General features: G+C 34.3%; 1 protein-coding gene across 6 annotated transcripts in view; it reads left to right on the forward strand.

Moving 5' to 3' along the window:
• Nucleotides 1-19,701, forward strand: part of KIF6 (kinesin family member 6) — a 189,410-nt gene that overhangs the window by 61,545 nt on the left and 108,164 nt on the right. For all 6 annotated transcript variants that reach the window (XR_003926406.1, XM_030035919.1, XM_030035921.1 and 3 more), the window contains 3 exons: nt 15,679-15,784; nt 17,270-17,408; nt 19,471-19,683. Coding sequence is in view for 5 of the 6 variants with exons in the window: in XM_030035919.1 (XP_029891779.1) it covers nt 15,679-15,784; nt 17,270-17,408; nt 19,471-19,683 (458 nt within the window). In the remaining variant the exon portion in view is untranslated. The remainder of the gene's footprint in view (nt 1-15,678; nt 15,785-17,269; nt 17,409-19,470; nt 19,684-19,701) is intronic.

Raw genomic sequence — 19,701 nt, forward strand, 5'->3', positions numbered from 1 at the left:
AAATGACATCCGTATCAAGGATGAGGAGCTAGATAGCATTATGTATATATTTCTTTTACACCATTAATCTGAGTAATTTTCACCATAGGCAGTTACCAGTATAATCTTCTAAGCAGAAATATCCCCTCAGTTCCTACAGGGTTAATATTTATTTATCATTCTGCCCAAAAGTATGGGAGTCAAATGCACCAAGGACATTACAGGGTAGCACTGGATGTGACAAAATCAAGCCATAGAAAGAAAATTAAAGAAACAACAAGAACAGAGAAGTATCTTTCTTTCTTTTTCTTTACATGCAAAATCAAATGCCCTTATTAGCTAGTTTCTTTTTACCCTGACAGAACTAGTCCTTCAGATGTTGAATAGCTCTTAGTGACTTTATTCAGATATAGTTAAATAATCTATATATTCATTTAAAGATATACTTTCCTAACATTATTGTAAAAATCTGTCATATGAATTTTCCACTGTGGTCTTGTTTGCTGTTTAGTTTGTATAGGGAAACTGGGGTTTTGGAAATCATTTGGGTTTTTTAAGCCACACTCAAAAATCTTACTTCCTAAGATTTCCTACCTGACTTTTTGTGATGAAAATGTCAGTCTTATAAATGGGAATGGGTTCGCAGTTCATGACAGGTTTTAATATGAATACGCAAAGGAAAACTAGGAACGTACCATCTGCATATAGCGTACATCTGGGGGGCCTTGTTTCGAAATGTGTGACTAAAAAGTGTATCAGTTGTATGTTTTTCCTTTTTATCTGTATAGCACAATATATAGTGCATTACATCGTCAGAAAAGGTTTCTTCCGACATCATAGCAAGGAATTTTGCATCCATTCCTCCAGAAAGAAACAGGGAGGAGACTTTAATGAGTTTCTACCTGTAATAAGACTCAGAAGATGAAATAACTTTCAAGGACCTCAGCTATATTAGGGCAACTCAAAATTTTAAGTTTCTTAAATTTATCATTTATTTATGTTTACTCAGGCTCACGTAGCACATGTGTTCATTGTTTCAGAAGTTCTTTCTTGGAGCAAATGCTCTGCAATTAAAATATAGAACAAACCTTAAGTACTGCTGACTGAGATAGATACAATACTTTTCCTGACTATCAATAATAAACAAGGACCTCAAACAATTAACCTCGTCAGTCGTAAATGCCATATAATGGCCTTGTTCAATGATCACTATTTTTAATATAGACTTAAAATGGAAAAAAGAATTGGACATACAGAGTTTTTTATGGGTAGCATAGTTTCAAGCAGAGAGTAGCAGGTACTGCTAGAGAATAACTGTCATACACATGATTCAGACTGGTTTATTAATACTATATGCTGTAGTTGAATGGAATGTTGAAAGATAAGTCAATCTTTTTTTAAACAGTTCAAGTGGGGGAAAATATAAAATGTCAGGTTTTATGAGCTTCACATTTTTATGTGTTTTTGCAAGCAGGGTGTCCACAGTAAACAACTGATGTGGACTAAACACTCAAATGAAAGTAAAATGAAATGATAGTAAAAAAAGCCACTACTTCAGTGCAAATATCTTTCTGTGGTTTTGCACATGTATATGTTTTGAGCTTGTTTTCATATGGCGATAATATTTGTGACCATGCTGGTATACATCTGTCTGAGCCTCCTGTCCATAAATGTCCTGAGCATTTATGAAAATCAACAGATGGCATCTACGTGTTCTGTCTCCAGTTAGACTCTATCAATGTATAACACAGCAAATCTTTATGACAATTCTGTTTATTGAGGCTGGCCATCTGAGTTTGGAGCTACTTGTTATCTGGAGAGTTCACATTAAAGAATAAATATACAAGTGAGTAGTCGAAACAGAAGTATTGACCTGCATGAGGGCTGATAAAATCATAATTTACTATTATTGGAAAATGTCTATGTTGTAGTTTGCATCTAGTTTTGCATCTATAATGAAACCTAAATAATATTACTTATCAGGAGACATATGGATCAGATTGTTGTGACAGAGAGAAGAGAAAAAGAAACATGGTATAGGTGATAATGCAACATATTGTGTTGCACTTTATTTGGAGTTGGCAGCCAAGAATGGTTCTTAGGGGAGTGGTACTGTAGGGGATTCAAGACAGAACAATTTTTTAAAATTTTTTTTTTAATTGATGATTTTTAATATGCCAGAGAGGAAATTATAATTAGGGTCATTATGGATTTCAAATAGTATTTAGACATTTCTGCTTAGGATATCTTCTATTTAAACTTAAAGTGTATCTCGACATGTATATGTATGTGTGTATATATATATATAAAAAATAATCCAAGTTTACACAGTTCTTTTCAAAATTCTTAAAATTTCAAGGCTTATTGTAATTCATTTTATTACAAATAAGGTAATTAACTAGTAAGGAGAAGTGGTACTAAATATAGTCTCACCAAAAATGGATGTGTTTTAATTCTTATTCTGATTCATCATACATATTTCAAGGGAGATCAGAGCAAAATTAATCTGCTGAAAGCATTCTGTGCCAATATTCTTATTTATTCTTTGATTCTGAACACAGATAATCAAAGTACAAAACATGTCAATGAAAAACTCCATGCACTAAGTACATATTTATTTTGTTGTCTCTGCACAAGTCTTTATCTTAAGCACTTTTCAGTAGAAGATGGTTGCCAAAATGAAATTGGGTCCAGTGGTACATGTGTAGTTCCAATAATATTTTTTTAGTCTAATAAAGAGGTTTTGGTAATGCATAGGTTTTTGCTCTCTATGTATGTTACAGGAAATAAGTGTTAGTGATTGCCCTGGAAATAAGTATTATGTTAAAATGATATTTTGTATGTTTCCTGACTTATTAAGTCAAGAAATGCCAAACATTTCTTACAATAATGAGCTTCATTCCACTTGTTTACTTTCAGGGCATTCCAAGTGAAATCTGTGGGCTATTCTATGCAGTTAAAATTGCTAGATGTTTGAAATTAGTAGGTGAATAAGCTGTAGTTCATTCTTCATTGTTTTTTCTCACTTAAATCAACGAAGTGTTTTCAGGGATTATTTTTATTATTATTATTCATTTAATGGAAGGAAAAAAACATCTGTCAAATAAGCTTTCCTCATAACCACTACAATGTCACATTGTCATTCACTAAGTTTAAAACAAAGTAGAAAATAAATGCTCTTGACTTTTCTTGTGAATACTAAATTATAATACAAAACAACTTATCAGTCCTGTGAATAAAGCTACAGCTGTTTGGAATTCTTACTTCAGAATTCTGTGTTAAATGGTAAGCATTTACATTACTACGTCATTTTTTTTAAATTATTTTATTCTCATAAATGTTAAACATACATGCATTCTGCTGCTCTCATTTTGTTTATTTAAAAAGCACAGCATAAAAAATACAGCTAGACTACATAAGTGGTTCAGAACGTAGTACATAAAATGCTTCCAAAATCTGAATTGCTTGCTTTGGATCTTACCATCTACTTCCTCAGCTGTAAAAGGCTGATCTCTAAATATTTCTTTGAGCTAGAGAATTAGTTTCTTGTTTAGGGGGAAAAAAAAAAAGGAACAGTTTGGACTATTTAAAAAAAAAAAGGAAAATAACATCATACATCCCAAATAGAAGGAAGTTGTACTCTCGCAGGCTTCTCTATTATGCTTTAGAATAGAATTAAATGGCTTTTTTTTTTTTTTTTTTTTTTTTTTTTTGTGAGAAGCATGCCAGAGGTAAAAGGGAGAGTCCTTTTTGTTTGACTCATTTGGGATATTTTTTTTCAGTTGTTATAAATGAGCTCATTAGCAATTTACAATGTGTGCCCAGAAAGTCAGGATTTCAAATCAAGGTCCTGAGTGCCAGAGCACCCACGCTTCCAGAGCTTTTGCCAGTTGGAATTCTGTAGGAGCAGGACCGGAAGTACTGGATTAGCACTTTAATTTATTAATAACTTTACCTTATTTCTTTCAGATACATATATTATTACAGACGCTTCTATTTTTTACCTCAACAGTCATATATTGTTCATCTTACTGAAGTCCTGGATTTCTCATTACTTCTTTCTGTCTTTCATTTTTCTGTTTTAGCATTGTGACATCTGTATGCTATCATGGTATTAACAGTGTTGCACTGTTGTATGATCTAGAGCTTTAACAGTTACTCATACTTAAGCTGTTGAACAAATGTTTCATTTACAAAGCAGAGCAAATGTTCTTATTTGCTGATGTCAGTGTTCAATTTCAGTTGCAAGGTGGAAGAAATAGAAGCAGATTACCTTGCCTTGTGTCAACACAGCTTTGCAGGCAGTGGATTTGTGTAGAAGTTAGCAGACTGACATAAGCCGTGTAGGCAATTTTCAGGAGAAAAGAAGCTACCTTAACTATAAAGTAGTCTTAAAATGTTTCACATTAACTTCTAGCTTAGATGCCTGATTTAGAATGCTATTAAATCAATGTATTTCTCTAGAGGGCATTTTTCTCTTACATGTTATAAAATCTTTAATGACATCACAGGAAGTTTAGATTCCTAATGCAGGTACCTAAGCTGGATGCTTGAAGTGTAAATACTTTTCTTTGATCTTGCTATTTTGTTCCAAGGTCACTGAAAGTAGAAAAAAGTTATTGTATTATTTAAACTGAGTACCTTTTACATTGAAACTATTGAGACATAATTTAAAGTTCTTTCAAAGTTTAGCAACTTTGTTTTACTGGGGTGGGGGGGGGGGGGGGGGGAAGGAGACTACATACTATGTCCTGTTTTCTAATGTTCAAAAGTATACCAGTCATCTAATGTCACATGGTCTCAAGAAAGGTAATGAAATATAGTATAACTCATATTAGTAAGATGTATGGAGAAAAGATAGTATAGCTGAATTTGATTATTTAGATGTTTGAAAAAATCTTGGAGCCAATTTCCAAATATATATGTTCACAATTCTCTGATCATAGCAGCTTTTTGAATCTCACTGAAATTCATTGAATGCTTGGTCAGCTGAGTTGCCTCTGAAAGTACCACTAAATACCTGCTTGCATCTTTTGACACTTTTAGTACTTTTTGAAAATCTCTTTCTTCTGAGCTTTTACATCTAATTAATAACCTGTAAGTGACACTTTACAAAATTTTTTTCAAAACTACCTCTGTTTTCTATACTGTAAGAATGTCTTAGTGTTCATCCATATGAGTCCTTTTGACTTCCTTGTGTAGTTTTTATGCTTGTCCTATGATATTTATATTTTTCAAATTTTGATAAACTGAAGCTTAGTTTTCTCTTGCTACTTTTAGACATACTCTATTGATTAGAATATGACTACTGTTATGGCCACAAATATTAGCTGACAGTGAGTAGCAGTTCTTTATGTATGTGCTTTTGGTTTGTTATTATATAGTACTGTCAGGGAAGGAAATCATCTACTCAGCAGGCTACTTTGACATGTTTCTTCTCTGCAAAAAATTTGCATGTGTAGTATTAGTGTAGGCATTTTTTTCCCTGTATAAGCCAGTCTTGGTCTTTTTATAGTCTGTGCCAAATCCCCTTGCCTTACTGATACAAAGATTTAAATCTGTGTGCATTTCATCATTGGCATGAATGATTTTCAACTGTGTAGAAACTCTTTACATCTGTTTGCCACATTGTAGCCATCTAATTCAGAAGAATCTCCTCACATAGGGAGGTAGCAAAAATGGCTTTGTCCATATGTCTAATAAAAAAAGGGGGGGTTTATATCTGTAATAGGAGATATATGCTTCTCTACTGTGTAGTGCAAGCGTTTAATGGTAAGCATTCACTTGTGTGTATGATACTGTTTGTTTGATTGCTTTACAAAATCAGAAGCCATATTTTCAAAAATTTTACCCTCAAATAAATGAACTTGATACAACTGAAAAAAAAATCCAATTGTTCCATGCCAGCTTGAATTTAGGTAATCTCTTTGGATGCCAGCCTATTGGCTACGTAGAGGCAGTATATAAATCCTAATTGTTGCCTATAGTATTAACAAAATGCACATGGTATTCAAAAATCTATTTGTTTCTACTCATTATCAATAAGTAACAGTGTGCTTTAGCTCTATTATCAGTTATTTTATAAGCACTTTGCCCTTGCTGAAAATATTAGAAAATTAGGAATAGAAAGTTAGGAAAAACCATTTGGTCTAACAAACATGTTCATATTACACCAATAAATACCAGCCAACACTCAGTATTTATGAAAATCAGTTTATCTCCATACATGTAAATCATTGGTCATATTGCTATGTTCTCTATTTTCATCTGTTCTTTTTACATTTCTAAATACAAGAACTTAAAATTTTTACTATATCTGTGGCTCTTTGGTTTGGGGTAGTTTTTTTGTTTTGTGAGACGTCGTGACTTCCTCTTCAGGAACATCATTGTATTGATAACATTATTCAAATCTTACTCACAACCTTTATTTTCACCATTTAAGAGAATTGTTATCTATGCAGGCTTAAGAGAGACTTGAAAGTTTAAAGTTCATAATATTTGCCTGTGGAAATATCATAGGATTCACTTCATTATACTGACTCAAAGGGCAGAAGTTTCCCAAATTTTGATATATAATAGAAAGCTTCAAAATCATCTTTAAGAGCTTCAAATTACAGCAGTGGTAAAATTTTGAACATCTGAAGCATTTGTTTTCAAGAATAATTTAGGTTTGTAGTACTTAGCTTTCAGCTGATTTCCAGTGGTATTTCTGAGGCTTTCCAACTCATTATCTGAGGCTTTTAAGAAGTTTAAGTTAACATTTTGCAGGATCAGTCCTGATATATATATAAAGTCAGTGGATTAAAAGTTCTGGACTTGTGCATGATTTGTAGAGTATCTACATAGTTCACATAATCTAATATTATGTGAATCTCTTGGATAACTTGGTATAATTGCCTGTTTCATGGGTGCACAAATTGAGGTACAAACAAAGGAAGTGAAATGTCCGTGGATTTAAAAATCAGTATTAGTGTTTACACTTCCTTATTCTCATTCAATTTTCTATTGCCTGGCTATATGAAACAGTCCAAGCATTTCTGGACTATTCTTTGTCTTTGAATATTCTACTATGAAAATAAGAAATTGAAAATACTAGGAAATTACCCCCAAATTTTGGGGGGGGGGGTGTTTGTTTTTTTAAGGTACTTAATTTGGGAGGAAGGCTGCAATAAAACAAAGACTTGCATATTTTGTCAAAGTTCATGCAGACCTGTTTCTGCTTCACTTTACCTCATCAAGGGTATTGTGCTTTGGTGTTTTTTCCTTGGGTTTTTTTTTTTTTTTTCATGGTTATTTTGTAGTGGCTAGCTAGAGGAATGTCTGACAGAAATGTCAGTTTAGTTTCCATCTGTCTGTCTCACTGACTATGCCATTGAGAATGACTCCTGTGAAGCAACTAAAAAAAAAATTTTTTTTTTGTTTCTTAAAACACAGTTGCTAGTATAATTCAATGCCATTATTTACAGACTGGCTTAGAATGCCTTTTCAGTTTACAGGATGAAACTGAACCTCACAGCGAATTTGTAGTATGCAACACTACTATTGCTTGACTTCCTCATACATACACATGTAAACACTTCAGTATGAAGTGTATTACATTTAGGTGTCTTCATTTCTTTGCAATCAGTGGCAGAAAAGGTATCTTTGTCTTTATTGTCCTGTAATAGATTTTTTCAGTTGTTAGAGCACTGTACAGATATTTAAAGTGAAAAAAAGTGTAAAAATCTTTTAGACTGTAGAAACAGAAGACACTTAAGGACTTATTGCTCTTACTTCCCTGCTCTAAGACTGCACCAAATCAATGCAGCCTATTTCAGGGCCATGTTAATAAAATTATTCTTACAAGTATCTACGGAGGGAATTGTACAAAGGCTTAAGTAACTAGTTCCACTATTTAGCTACCTTTATTATTATTATTTCACCCAGGAGTTAACCCAGTTCTGTTAAATTACAGGTTATGCAGTTACTTCTGGATACAGAATACAGCATTATCCTCTATATATCAGTTACATGTTAGGCAATTGCTGTTGTGTCCACTACCCATCAATAATGTATTACAGCTCTTCTCAGGGCAGGTTCAGTTGTTTTGTGTATACTTTATCTTCTTTGTCATGCCATTAGCAACAATGCCTGGAAATACCTTCCCTTTTTTCTCCTGTCATCCATAACATTATTGATAAAATTTGCTGCTTAGAATTATCATGATCTTCCCATACAGATGCACACCTGAAGCTAACTTATGTGGTTAGCTCTTACTAGATATAATGGCATTTCTGCTTCACCTATCATGCATTTTTAGAAAAATAGATTCATGAAATATGTGGACATGTGGAGTTACTTTTTTTTTAATAACATCAACTTCATTATTAAACTTAAAGATATAAAGAAAAAATTTGATATGGAGTATGCTACCAATAGGAAAACTATTGCAAAAGTCTAGGTAAGCAAACTTTTTTAATTCTCCAATTACATCAAGTGTTTCAGTAGCTTGTTTGCAGCCTATTTTTCATAAACTTGGATTTCCATTTTGCTTGTCACAGAGTTCACAGCTGATACACAAAATTAATTGTTCTTTAAGCAAACTTAATTTTGATACATAATATACAGTGTCAGTGATCAGGGGTTAAAAGGCAAGCTCTCCCAGAAATGAATCATGGCACATAAAGCAAGGTCAAAATGAGTCCTTCCAAATCTGTGTTTTGAGACCATGCATCCTGCATGCTACTGAGAACTCTAAACTTTAAAAACATACTCTCAGTTGGCTACGAGTGCTTTTCTGATGCATTTCAGCTGTGTAATTTGCATTCTGGTTCATGCAAAGATATGACTGATTCAGAAGTGGATTTTTTTTAAAAAGATGAAAGTCTGTTATTTAATGAATGGGTAAAACTGAAGTAGCACAGTATTCATCTAATCATTCTGGAGTTGGGCTATCAGAAAAATTGCATGGAACCTAAAGCAATGTGGATAGAAAGCTTTTATGATTTATGTGTGGTCTAAATGTTAAGCAGCCTTCATTAAAAAAGAATTCCTGAATGCTGGAAAGTAACAGAAGAGAAATAAATTTGGTAATGTAAAAGGTGTCTGTGAGCTGCATAAGTACAGTGTGCGTTTTTATAGGTTTTTTGCAAATAATGTAGAGGGAAATGCTAGACCAAGAATTTGGGACTGATTCACATTCACTAACCAGAGAGCACTATTAGTTTAACACATTTCCATCCCAACTGTTTATGAGTGTTTTACTGTGAGTTGTCTTCCCAGCATCGGCATAAGAACAGACTTGTGCTTGACACAGCTTTTGTTTTCAGAGTTGGGTGTCATGATTCAAACTCACCTGGATCAGCACTGTAGTACCTTTTTTCTTGTACTATGTTAATATGTATAAAACCACTATCAAAATGAGTTTTAAATTAATCTCCTAAATGACACGATACTGTTCCTTTGGCATTGACTTAGAAAATTATTTTTTGGTGGGGGGGGGATTTTTTACTCATGTTTTCTGTTTGTTTTTTTTCTGAGAAAGAAAACCCCGTTCTTTGTTTACTGCTGTTTTTCACAGAAAATGGGTCTTTTTTTGATACTTCATATTCTTCCTCCTTTGGGGAATTTCTGTTGGGAAAACTATTCTTCCTGATACAGCAGGATTCTGGCAATAGACTTCAGCAGACCCTTGCTCTTATTAGTATAAGTTAGGCCTGCTGTTCTTAGGGCAGAACCTTGCAGTCCTAAAAAAGAAGAATGGAGACATATGAAAAATCCCCTTTTTATGCTTCATCTACTGTAATAACATTAAATAATAAATATTTAATAGTCTATAACTTCCTTTACCTAACAACATACAAGAAAAAAGGAAAAAAAGGGAACCATTTTGGATCTCCAGAAGTCAGAAGAGACATCATCTGACACTGATTTTAAATATGTTTTCCTGTCATGTGAAATTAGCTATGATTATCCATGATCCAGGTTTGATTAACACGAATTCTGCATGGAAACATTATTGAGAGCCTTAGTAAGCTAAAACTAATGAAGAATGCAGCAGCTGGCTTGCTGATGTTATTAACTACAACAAATAAAAGACTAGTAGTTTAATATTTGTTTCTGCATAGAAATAGAGATTTTAGCATTTCTAAAATATACTTTTGGGGGGGGGTTATGTTAGTTTAGTACTTTCAGTGCAAGTATCTTGTGACTAGGTACTTCTATTACAGATTAATGTAGCCTCTTCTGATGTAACTCACCAGTATAACAAAAAACCCTCAAATTTAAATAACCTAGATCGGCCATCTGACATTAAAAGAGTACCAAATCCTGAAATAGAGATACATGCTGCATATTTCCACTGAAGCAATTAAGTGTGACTTGTAAGCAATTCAGTAATTTTCAATTCTATGTTTGTAGCTAACCCCATATAAACAGTTTCTATCATTGCTTTTTCCCATCAAGCTGAGTGTACTTTGACTTTTTAAGCTAGTCAGTGAGAAGACTGGGGGCTAAGTACTTTTTATAAAGGTCTCTCCAGTGAGAAATAGAATTCCTGGTGTTGATCTTCAGACGGTAGTATAGAGACCATCTCTTTATTCAGGTTTCTGCTCCAGTAAGCAAGAGGTATCTGTTACCAGGCTTTTTGTTATTTCATTACTAGGTCTTTGGGTTGATTATCTTTAATTTTAATTTTAGCTGGAGGATTATTCTTTTTGGTACTGATGCATGTCTTACAAAGGGCTTGTAATAAGCTCATTATTTACATTGATAATAAAGAAATAGAACACCAAAACAGGAACTTATTTCTGCTGCAGTCCATCTCTCATATAAGAACAATAAAGTCCAGCACTGCTGTAGTGCTAGTCTTTATAAATAAAAAGTCAAGAAAGAAAAAAAAAAATCTCATACTGCAAGCAGCAGTTTTCATAAATACTATGGAAGTGGGGGGTTGTATGTTTCTTGATTGGTTTATTTTTTTCTGCTTGATCCTATCTGTTTTTCATTAGTAAGCTTTAACAAAAGTGTGTTGAGCTTTTTTCCTCCCCTCTAGTTTATGAGTTACCTTGGCACCCTCAGCCATGTCTTAGAACCTATGTACATGAATGTCTTTGATGTTTCTAAATTATTTTCCCTTTGAGTTTTGGCAGTAGGTGTAGTGGGGAAATTAATGTTCAGCCTGGGATGTTTTGGGAGAAGAAAAGCTCAGTCACAAACTTAGAAATTTTTCAAAACTCCCTTCTTTGGGCAGCTTTATTTCCTAATTTCTATTTTGAGAGGGCATGCAAATATTAACCATTATCCTTGGCATAATAGCAGAAGCTGGTCATCAGTAAGTACAAGGATTGATTGCTCAGGTCTTTTTTGAAAAGAAACTCTAGTTATCAACTTTTCCAGGAAATAGAACATACTGACTATCTAAGAGAACTCTAGGTATATGGTGTCAGGGCTGAGCCACAACAACTGACCAAACCCACTTTGTTTCCTATGCTTTTATAGTTATTCTACTATGATGGAGGTGAAAAAAGTCCTTAAGAAAAAGGACATTGTTATTTTACCTCATGATTTCATATGCCATTTGCTCTGCCACATGTGCATGCCTCTGAGTAGGCAACTAAAGCACGATTTGCTAGGGAGTTCCTGGATTTCTTGTTCCCTATGGGTTTCTTGTTCCTCTTGAACATCTAGGCCCAACTTGGTTCAGTGCTGGCCCGTTTTATGTGTTTTTCTGGTTTGATTCTTGCTGATGTATATTCTTGCAACAGTCTTTGGTTGGAGGAAAACTGTTTAATATGCATTCCTCTGGTAGAGAACTAAGGATCAGAGATTAGGTGACTATCTCAGAAGATATTATTATTGCTAAGGAGAAAGATACTATCCACTTCTTGAAGGTAATTGAACGAAAACCAAAAGCCATTTTGGCTCTCCTTTACTTATAAAAAGGGTTTTCTCACTCTGCGTTTTTTAATAAGAGGATGACTACAGCCTGTGTGTGATGTTTTGACTAAAAAGAATGTGTCAGAGTTATAACTCTAGATGCCCTATATGAATTTCTTAAATCTTTTACTGCCCTATTTTATATAATTCTGTGCTCTAGTTTTCATATATTCCATATATTTAATTTTATTTTTATAGATATTTATAGAGATAAATATAATAAACTCTTTGAGTCAGGAATAGGATATTCATCTTGTAGAATTATATTGTCCTTTGTTTCCAAGTCACCTAGCAAGCAGATCTACCTTCTCTAATATATGTTAGGAAAAAGAAAATGTACGGTCAGTATTCTTTTTTTTCTCTTTATTCTCTGTCTTTTTTTTTTCCCTCTTCCTGTTATTCTTTATTCTTTCCTTGATTTATTCTGTGAACATCTCTGGAAATGAATTGAAGTAGCATTGTTTTTTTTTCATTTGTAAACTGCAAATCTTGCCAGTGTATAAATTCATGGGAGAATGTTTTAAGTGTTTTCACAATCCTTGAGCTGATAAATCACTTGGACAAAAAAAAAGGTTCAATTAACTAAGATCTGTTCATTAAGAAGAAAAACTTCAAGTTGCATCTGTATCAGATTGTCAGTTTATTTTTTACCTTTGTTTAATACTTCAGTCTACTGGAACAACTCCCAGAATATCCAGTGTTGTCAGACTGTGTGTTTATTTTAGAAAGAGTTCTGGTAATTTTTACATGGAAACCTAAAAAAATGTGAGGGATGTGGTGATTTCTGTTGCTGGTATTCATGGGGATTTTCATTGTTGCTTTTCTTTTTTTTCTTCTGTTTTTGTCCATAGTGTTTAGACTAGGTTGGTCTGTTCTTGTTCTAATTCTTAAAGGTGAAATTTTAAAAATGTATCTAAAAATACACTGAAGATTCTGCTGTTTTCTAGAATTGGCAAAGAGGCTCAATTGGTTTATAACTTCTGATTTACATTCTGCTGTTTCAGACTTGACTCAGTCTTCTGGTGCTTAAATCTGTTTTGGCTTCTATGTAGTCATTGGGACACAAAAAATTAATTGGGCCATTGTATTCTTTCGAGAATGCCAAACACATTAAAGGTAATGTAAGACAGAGGAAATAGCAGCTCATATCTATAACTACAGCTTGTCTAATTTGTTACTCTTGACAACTTAACCTTGACTTTTGACTGGCAAATAATAATTTTCAAAATAGAGTATTATTTTACAAGAATTATATATTCTTATTCTTTCTCTTGAAATACTTTAACTTTCTGTAGTGTTATTCTGCTAATGGTAATGGTGCAAGTTAGTGTAATTTTTGTAATTGATTCCCATAGCCTAAATCTGTGGTAATCTGAGTATGGGTAAATCCCTGGCAAACAGGTAATCTTAGTAAGGTTAAAATATCTCCCTTCTAATTTCTAGTTCAGGATTAAAGGCCCATTTTTATAGATGACTTCATATAGTCAGTCTAGACAGTCTAGTTATAAAAAATATTTTTTACTTGTTTTCTCTTACTCACTGTAATCAATAAGGTGCTTAAGATAGTGACAAATACTAACTTTCTCTGTGTCTGTCGCATTCTTATTAGTAGTACAAATGCATCTCTCTTCCCAGTGCTTACACAAATGCCTACCTTCATGTACGAACGATTAATTCTCCTGCTCATTGTGCTTAGTGTGTCTGCAGAGAGTATGAATAACCTCTTGTACTACTGGCCTCTGTTCTGTTGGACTCTTCATGAAGAAAAAATCATGTAGCAATAAGTAAAATTTTGGTCTCTTTTACCCAGTAATTTTTGTAGTCTCTTAACTTGAGAAGCAAGTCAGTGCCAGGAATGCTTCTGTAACTAATATTTCTCTCTAAATATCCTCTCCTTTAAGCCCTCCACAGATACAGCTCACATTGACTTCAGGGAGTGTTCTATAAATTCAGAAGATGTGAATTTTGCACATATGATGAATGGTATAGACAACAGATTTGTCTCTTATTCTTTAAATGAAATAATGAAAATGGGAAAGTATAGTTTATCTGAAACTAACTGAGGGTTACTCTCTTCTTTTCTCTTAAAAAATTCTCCTGTTTTGAGAATTGACACTTTGCCATAGTGAACTCTGGAGGAGATAAATAACCAAACCTATCTGTTATGTTTTCCAATTTTCAGTCCAGTCTAACAGCTCCTGATTTTCAGGTATTTATCTCCTGAAAATGATTTTTTTTTTTTTCTGTTTGTTGTGCATCTCATTGTTTCACCCTCCAGCAGGGAATTGTTACTACAGTATAGTAATGTGAGGAATCTCAGTAAGAGAATTCTTCAAAAGCAGGGCAATATCCCAGCCGCCTACTTCAGGGTCAACTTTAGATACTGTGATATTTTAATGCCTAAAATTTTAGTATTTGGTTACAGCAAAGTGATTCAGATAGTCAAATGGCAACAAGATTCCCAGTCCTGTAACTGAAAAGGATAAATGACTCTTAAGTAACATTCAGAAGGCTTGTGTATTAAATGAGGAGCTGAACAAAACTAGTCCAAAATAAACACTAGGCACTGAGATGGTTCTGAACTCCTGCCCTTCTCTGGCAGTGGGGCACTTGATGCAGGTACCTTTGATACCTTGGCTTAGTCAGGTTCAGAACCTAAGTTCATCTTCTGAGGATCATAACCTAAATAAACATTTAAAATCATAGAATTATGCTTTACAGGGCATATGGCTGTCATTGTTGCCCACCATCTGCCTACTAAGTTAATGGTAATAGCATTTGTTAGGAACCAGGAAGCCTTTAATCTGAAACCAGTTGATGGAGTTCAAACTTGCACTTCCTATTTTCCAGAAATGTACCTTAGTAAAAGGGCTAAGGGCTAGTTTTGGTTTAGAAATCCTATGCCCTTTATCTTGAGGATGATCTCGTATGCATCCTGGAATGCAAGACCTGGAGAGCTGGTGAGAGCATGCAAGAAGAAATCTGAGTCTATCCATATAGCTGTGACATGCAGCCCAGGAGCATGATATATTATCACTCTGTAGGTTTCCAGTCTGAATATTTTCATTTGGTTTTGAAAAAGCAAGAGGATGCTTCTGTGACCCAGATTTTCCTATGAAGACTGAATTACCAAGATAAGCATTGCTCGTCCCTAAGGAAGATGTTGTCAGATATTTGTTAAATAAGAACAAACTGCAAAAGAATAAGATACTAACTAAATTTCATTAATCAGAAGAAGAGCAGTAGGTCTTTGGGAAATCTATAAATATCTGCATCAAAAGATAGGTTGCTTTGCTTAGTGATTGGAGCAGGTAATTTTATGTATGAAAGCTATGCTATCTGCTGACTCTTGTAATAGAAAAGGAAGTAGATTTTTCTCTTGCACAAATAACCATATATATTAAAAAATCCTATGCCCAAAGCCTCTAAAAATCTAGTCTTCTGGGAGGGCAGGCTTTAGATCTTTTCAATAATGAGATGGTATAAGAACAGAAGGTTATAAAATAAATGAGAAAATCGACTTCTTAGATGCTTTTAGTTCTGGAACTATTCCTTAGCATGTGCAAGTATGTTCTGATACAGAGTGTAGAATCTCCAGTATCAAATCCAGGTTTTAGTATGAGGAACAAAAGTACATTGCAATTGCACGGACCTTGAAGGAAAATAGCTTACTAATAACAGTCAGCTTGGTAAATCCTGTATTGTATTTGACACATTACTTTACAGAGTTGTCTGCTTCTTTGTGATTATTTTTTTTTCCTTAAAAATGCTATGTATTTTCAGGTTGGATGAGTTACTTGAAACATTTCTTGAAGATAATGATCCTGATAGCACTCTGGATGTTGGTGCTGACATGCGCAAGATCAAGTATTGCTTCATTCATGTGAAGGTATTTCTTTTAAACCTAGATGGAAGTGCAGCTGGCACTGAAAATAAGTTGAAGACATTCACAGTTGAAAAGTGTCAAAAGAAATGCAATACAGTTGAGAGGTATTGCAAAGGGGTAAAACAATTGAACTGTGAGGAGCATGGAGGACTGATAGACAAGTGAAACTTAGTTGGAAAAATTCAGCAGCATTTTGTGGAAACTCCACTATCGTGGTTTAACCCCAGCCAACAACCAAGCACCATACAGCTGCTCGCTCACTCCCCTCACAGTGGGATGGAGGAGAGAATCGGAAGAGTAAAAGTCAGAAAACTTGTGGGTTGAGATAAAGACAGTTTAATAAGAAAAACAAAAGCTGCGCATGCAAGCAAATCAAAACAAGGAATTCATTCACTACTTCCCATCGGCAGGCAGGTGTTCAGCCATCTCCAGGAAAGCAGGGCTCCATCACATGTAATGGTTACTTGGGAGGACAAATGCCATCACTCCGAACGTGTCCCCCACCTCCTTCTTCTTCCCCCAGGTTTCTATGCTGAGCACGACATCATATGGTCTGGAATATCCCTTTGGTCAGTTGGGGTCAGCTGTCCCAGCTGTGTCCCCTCCCAACTCCTTGTGCCCCCCCAGCCTACTCGCTGGTGGGGTGGGGTGAGAAGCAGAAAAGGCCTTGACTCTGTGTAAGCACAGCTCAGCAGTAATGAAAACATCCTTGTGTTTATCAACACTGTTTCCAGCACAATTCCAAAACATAGCCCCATACTAGCTACTATGAAGAAAATTAACTCTATCTTAGCCAAAACCAGCATGCCCAGTAAGGATCTTGGCATGCAGCAAATTGTAAGAGAGCATTGGAAGTTATTGGAATCAACACAGACAAGTTATTTGTATATGGATAGATGTAGCCATCTGTATTCCCAGCACTATGGAGGCTTTATTTTGGACAAGCTATGTTGAAAGAGATAAAAATAAAGAGTAAAAACACCATATCTGTGAATCTGTTACACCAACTCTTCTGTTGGTGTTGTAAGCCCTTCTAAATCATTGACCAAACATGATACACATAAACTAGGAAGAACAGGTGAAATTAATAGGGAAAGCAATAGAAAATAATATATACTTTTCTGTATTTTGGGATATAGTTTTCCAATATAACAGTGTATACATTCCTGATCTTAATTTATTGTCTTTAAATAATTAGGTTTTAGTTATATCGTTAATACTGAAAGCTCTGTGGTACTAGAGAACACTGGAACCTATGTGAAGAAAGAGTAAAGTAAATTGTACATGTGGTAGTAAAGATCCACATATACAACTTGTCCCATACTTGACACAATGCATATAACTTGACAGTCAACTGGTGGCATGATTTTGTTCTGTCGAGTTTAGAAAGGCCTTAGCTTTTCTACCATAGCTACACAGTCTCAGAGTAGAATAAATACATAGCTGGAGGTAAAGTTAAAAGTGTGCTTTTTTTCTTTCTTCTAATAGCAACTAATGAATCATTCAAAGATTTCTGATAAAAAGCTGCTCTCACAATACATCCCTGAAGAAAAAGAGACTAACAAACAAACAGGAGAAGAATTGAAAAAACTGAAAGAACTTCTGCAGCAAAGAGACAATGAAATCAGTATCCTTTGTGAAGAAAAAAATAATATTTGGGTTTGAGCTGATCTGGCTACGATGTGTTTTGTGTGTGTGAGATAGGCATTAGCTGTATGGAAGGAAATTCTCTCTACTGACCCCACTGTGTTAAAGCAATTACTCAGTTCCGACTTTTATGTGGCTGGACTTCTGCTTTGCACCTGCTTCTACTTCAGTTGTGACCCAAACCAAAATCCTGGATCCAGGTACCACTTAGCTTTAGAACGGTCCAGCCAAGATCCAAATACTGTGGATCAGGCCACACCTAAAACATTCTTCTCAAGCAAATTAAACTATTTTTTAGACTAGGAAACTCCAATACTATATAAAGACCAATTTATTACCTTAAAAAGAATAGAATTTCCTGTATTATTTTTAGCCAAATGAAGTGCTACTTTGGGGACTATTGGGCTATTTGCCTTTAGAATAAATATAAAAATTGTACTTTTTACATGCAACTCTAAAATTTAAATTAAAGCTAAAGCTTTTTGCACGTAAAAATACTAATCTGCTCAGATGTGATTTGTCCATTTCACTGCCTCACAGGAAACACACAAGTAGCTGCACTGTTGCATGATGGGTGGGAATTGTTTTTAGCAGGTTGACAGAACTGTGGGCAGACCACAGCATCACTCTGTCCCTCACGTTGTGGCTACTTGATGGGTAAAATTTGAAGACGGCAGAGAACTGAAAAAATGGTTTTGTTTTTGTTTTGAGTTTATAGGTAACAGATTCTTTTACGGTTATTAGTAAAAAGCAAACTCAGTTGCATTCTTTGTGCTCAAGAATTCCAAATCAATTTTATGTCAAATGAGAATGCCATTTTACATCGGGGTGTAGCATGCTACCAGTCAGAATTGAGACGGCAGGAAAGCTTCTCTATTTCTGCTCTGTGACAGAAGATAAGATGTTCATTTTCCAAGGTGCACTTTCAAATAAATTTAGTTATAACACTGACTTATCATTCCTTTTAAAAAATTATTCAATTTTCATGTCAATTTTAAGGTCTGGATTCCCAGAAACATTTCTTCCTGAAATAAATTATTTCATTAGTATGAGATTGATAATGAAAAAAAGCAAAACATCTCTATCAAATGCACTTGTGCTTGATAGATATACAGCTTTGTTTGCAGAAGTACAAGGAAGAAACTTGTGTAAATCCATGTTAGAGTTATATAGGAATAATATAAGAATTAAGACTTTCTACACAACACTGATTCACAGAGTCTGCAGCTGCTAAGTGACTGTACATCATCATTAGAAAATAAATAAACTATAAGGTCCTTCCTGCCTATGATATCTGGGATCTATTATAACAATTGAATTGTAAGGTGTTTTATTATTACTACCTAGTCCAGTTAATAATATTCCTCAAAGACTACTTAGATTTTCTGCTGTTCATTTAGAAGATTAATTAGGATTAAAATGAATAACATATCAAAAAACATATCACAGACTCCTGTGGTTCTGGCTGAGTGCACATAGGATTTTCATTGTAAGCCCTCTATAAGCTGTTAGACACAATGTATTTACACCAAATATAGTTCTAGTAAATGCATAGTGTTATTGGAATAAATTTCCTAAAGACCTTTTTTGCATTTTATTAAAAATTCTTATTGTGAAAAGCTTAAAGATGCACTTGCCAGGCTACTTGTAAGTTAAGGGGTTTTTTTCTTTTGCTTGGAAATTTTGTTTATTACAGAATTTAAAAAATAAAAAAGGAGTGTCACACAATGGCAATAAGATATTAGAGTTTTCATTCCTGTTTGTCTGTAAATGCTTTTAACAGGGGTTGATTGAATGGGATCAACAATTGTGGTCAACATGTGAGTTTGTTACTGTTTAGTAAAAATGAATCTGCTCTTTGGTAAAACTAAGGTGGATGAATATAATTACAAAGAATATGCCAAAATCCAAATTCACATTCATGTATAAGCTTCAATAATGTACATTGTTCCACTTGGAAAAAAAAGACTTAAGGATGAACAAAGATGATTGTTTCTTTATAAAAAAGAGGTCCCTAATGATTTCCTTAACATATCTTGCAGATATTCTGGTAAATATGCTAAAAAAAGAAAAAAAGAAAGCGCAAGATGCACTTTTCCAGCTTAATGCTGCCTCTGCTTGTTCTACAGTCTTCGAGCAGTCTCCTTCTATAAACTTGGAAGAAAGTCAGAGCCCATCTAGCTGTTTTAGTCTGAAAGAGGCAAAAGATTTCAGCTCTTCAGTTCACAGACTACCTTTTCTTTCCAGAAAAACAGGTTAGTGTAATTAATTGA

This window comes from Aquila chrysaetos, chromosome 13 (genome assembly GCF_900496995.4).
Source record: "Aquila chrysaetos chrysaetos chromosome 13, bAquChr1.4, whole genome shotgun sequence".
Taxonomy (NCBI): domain Eukaryota; kingdom Metazoa; phylum Chordata; class Aves; order Accipitriformes; family Accipitridae; genus Aquila; species Aquila chrysaetos.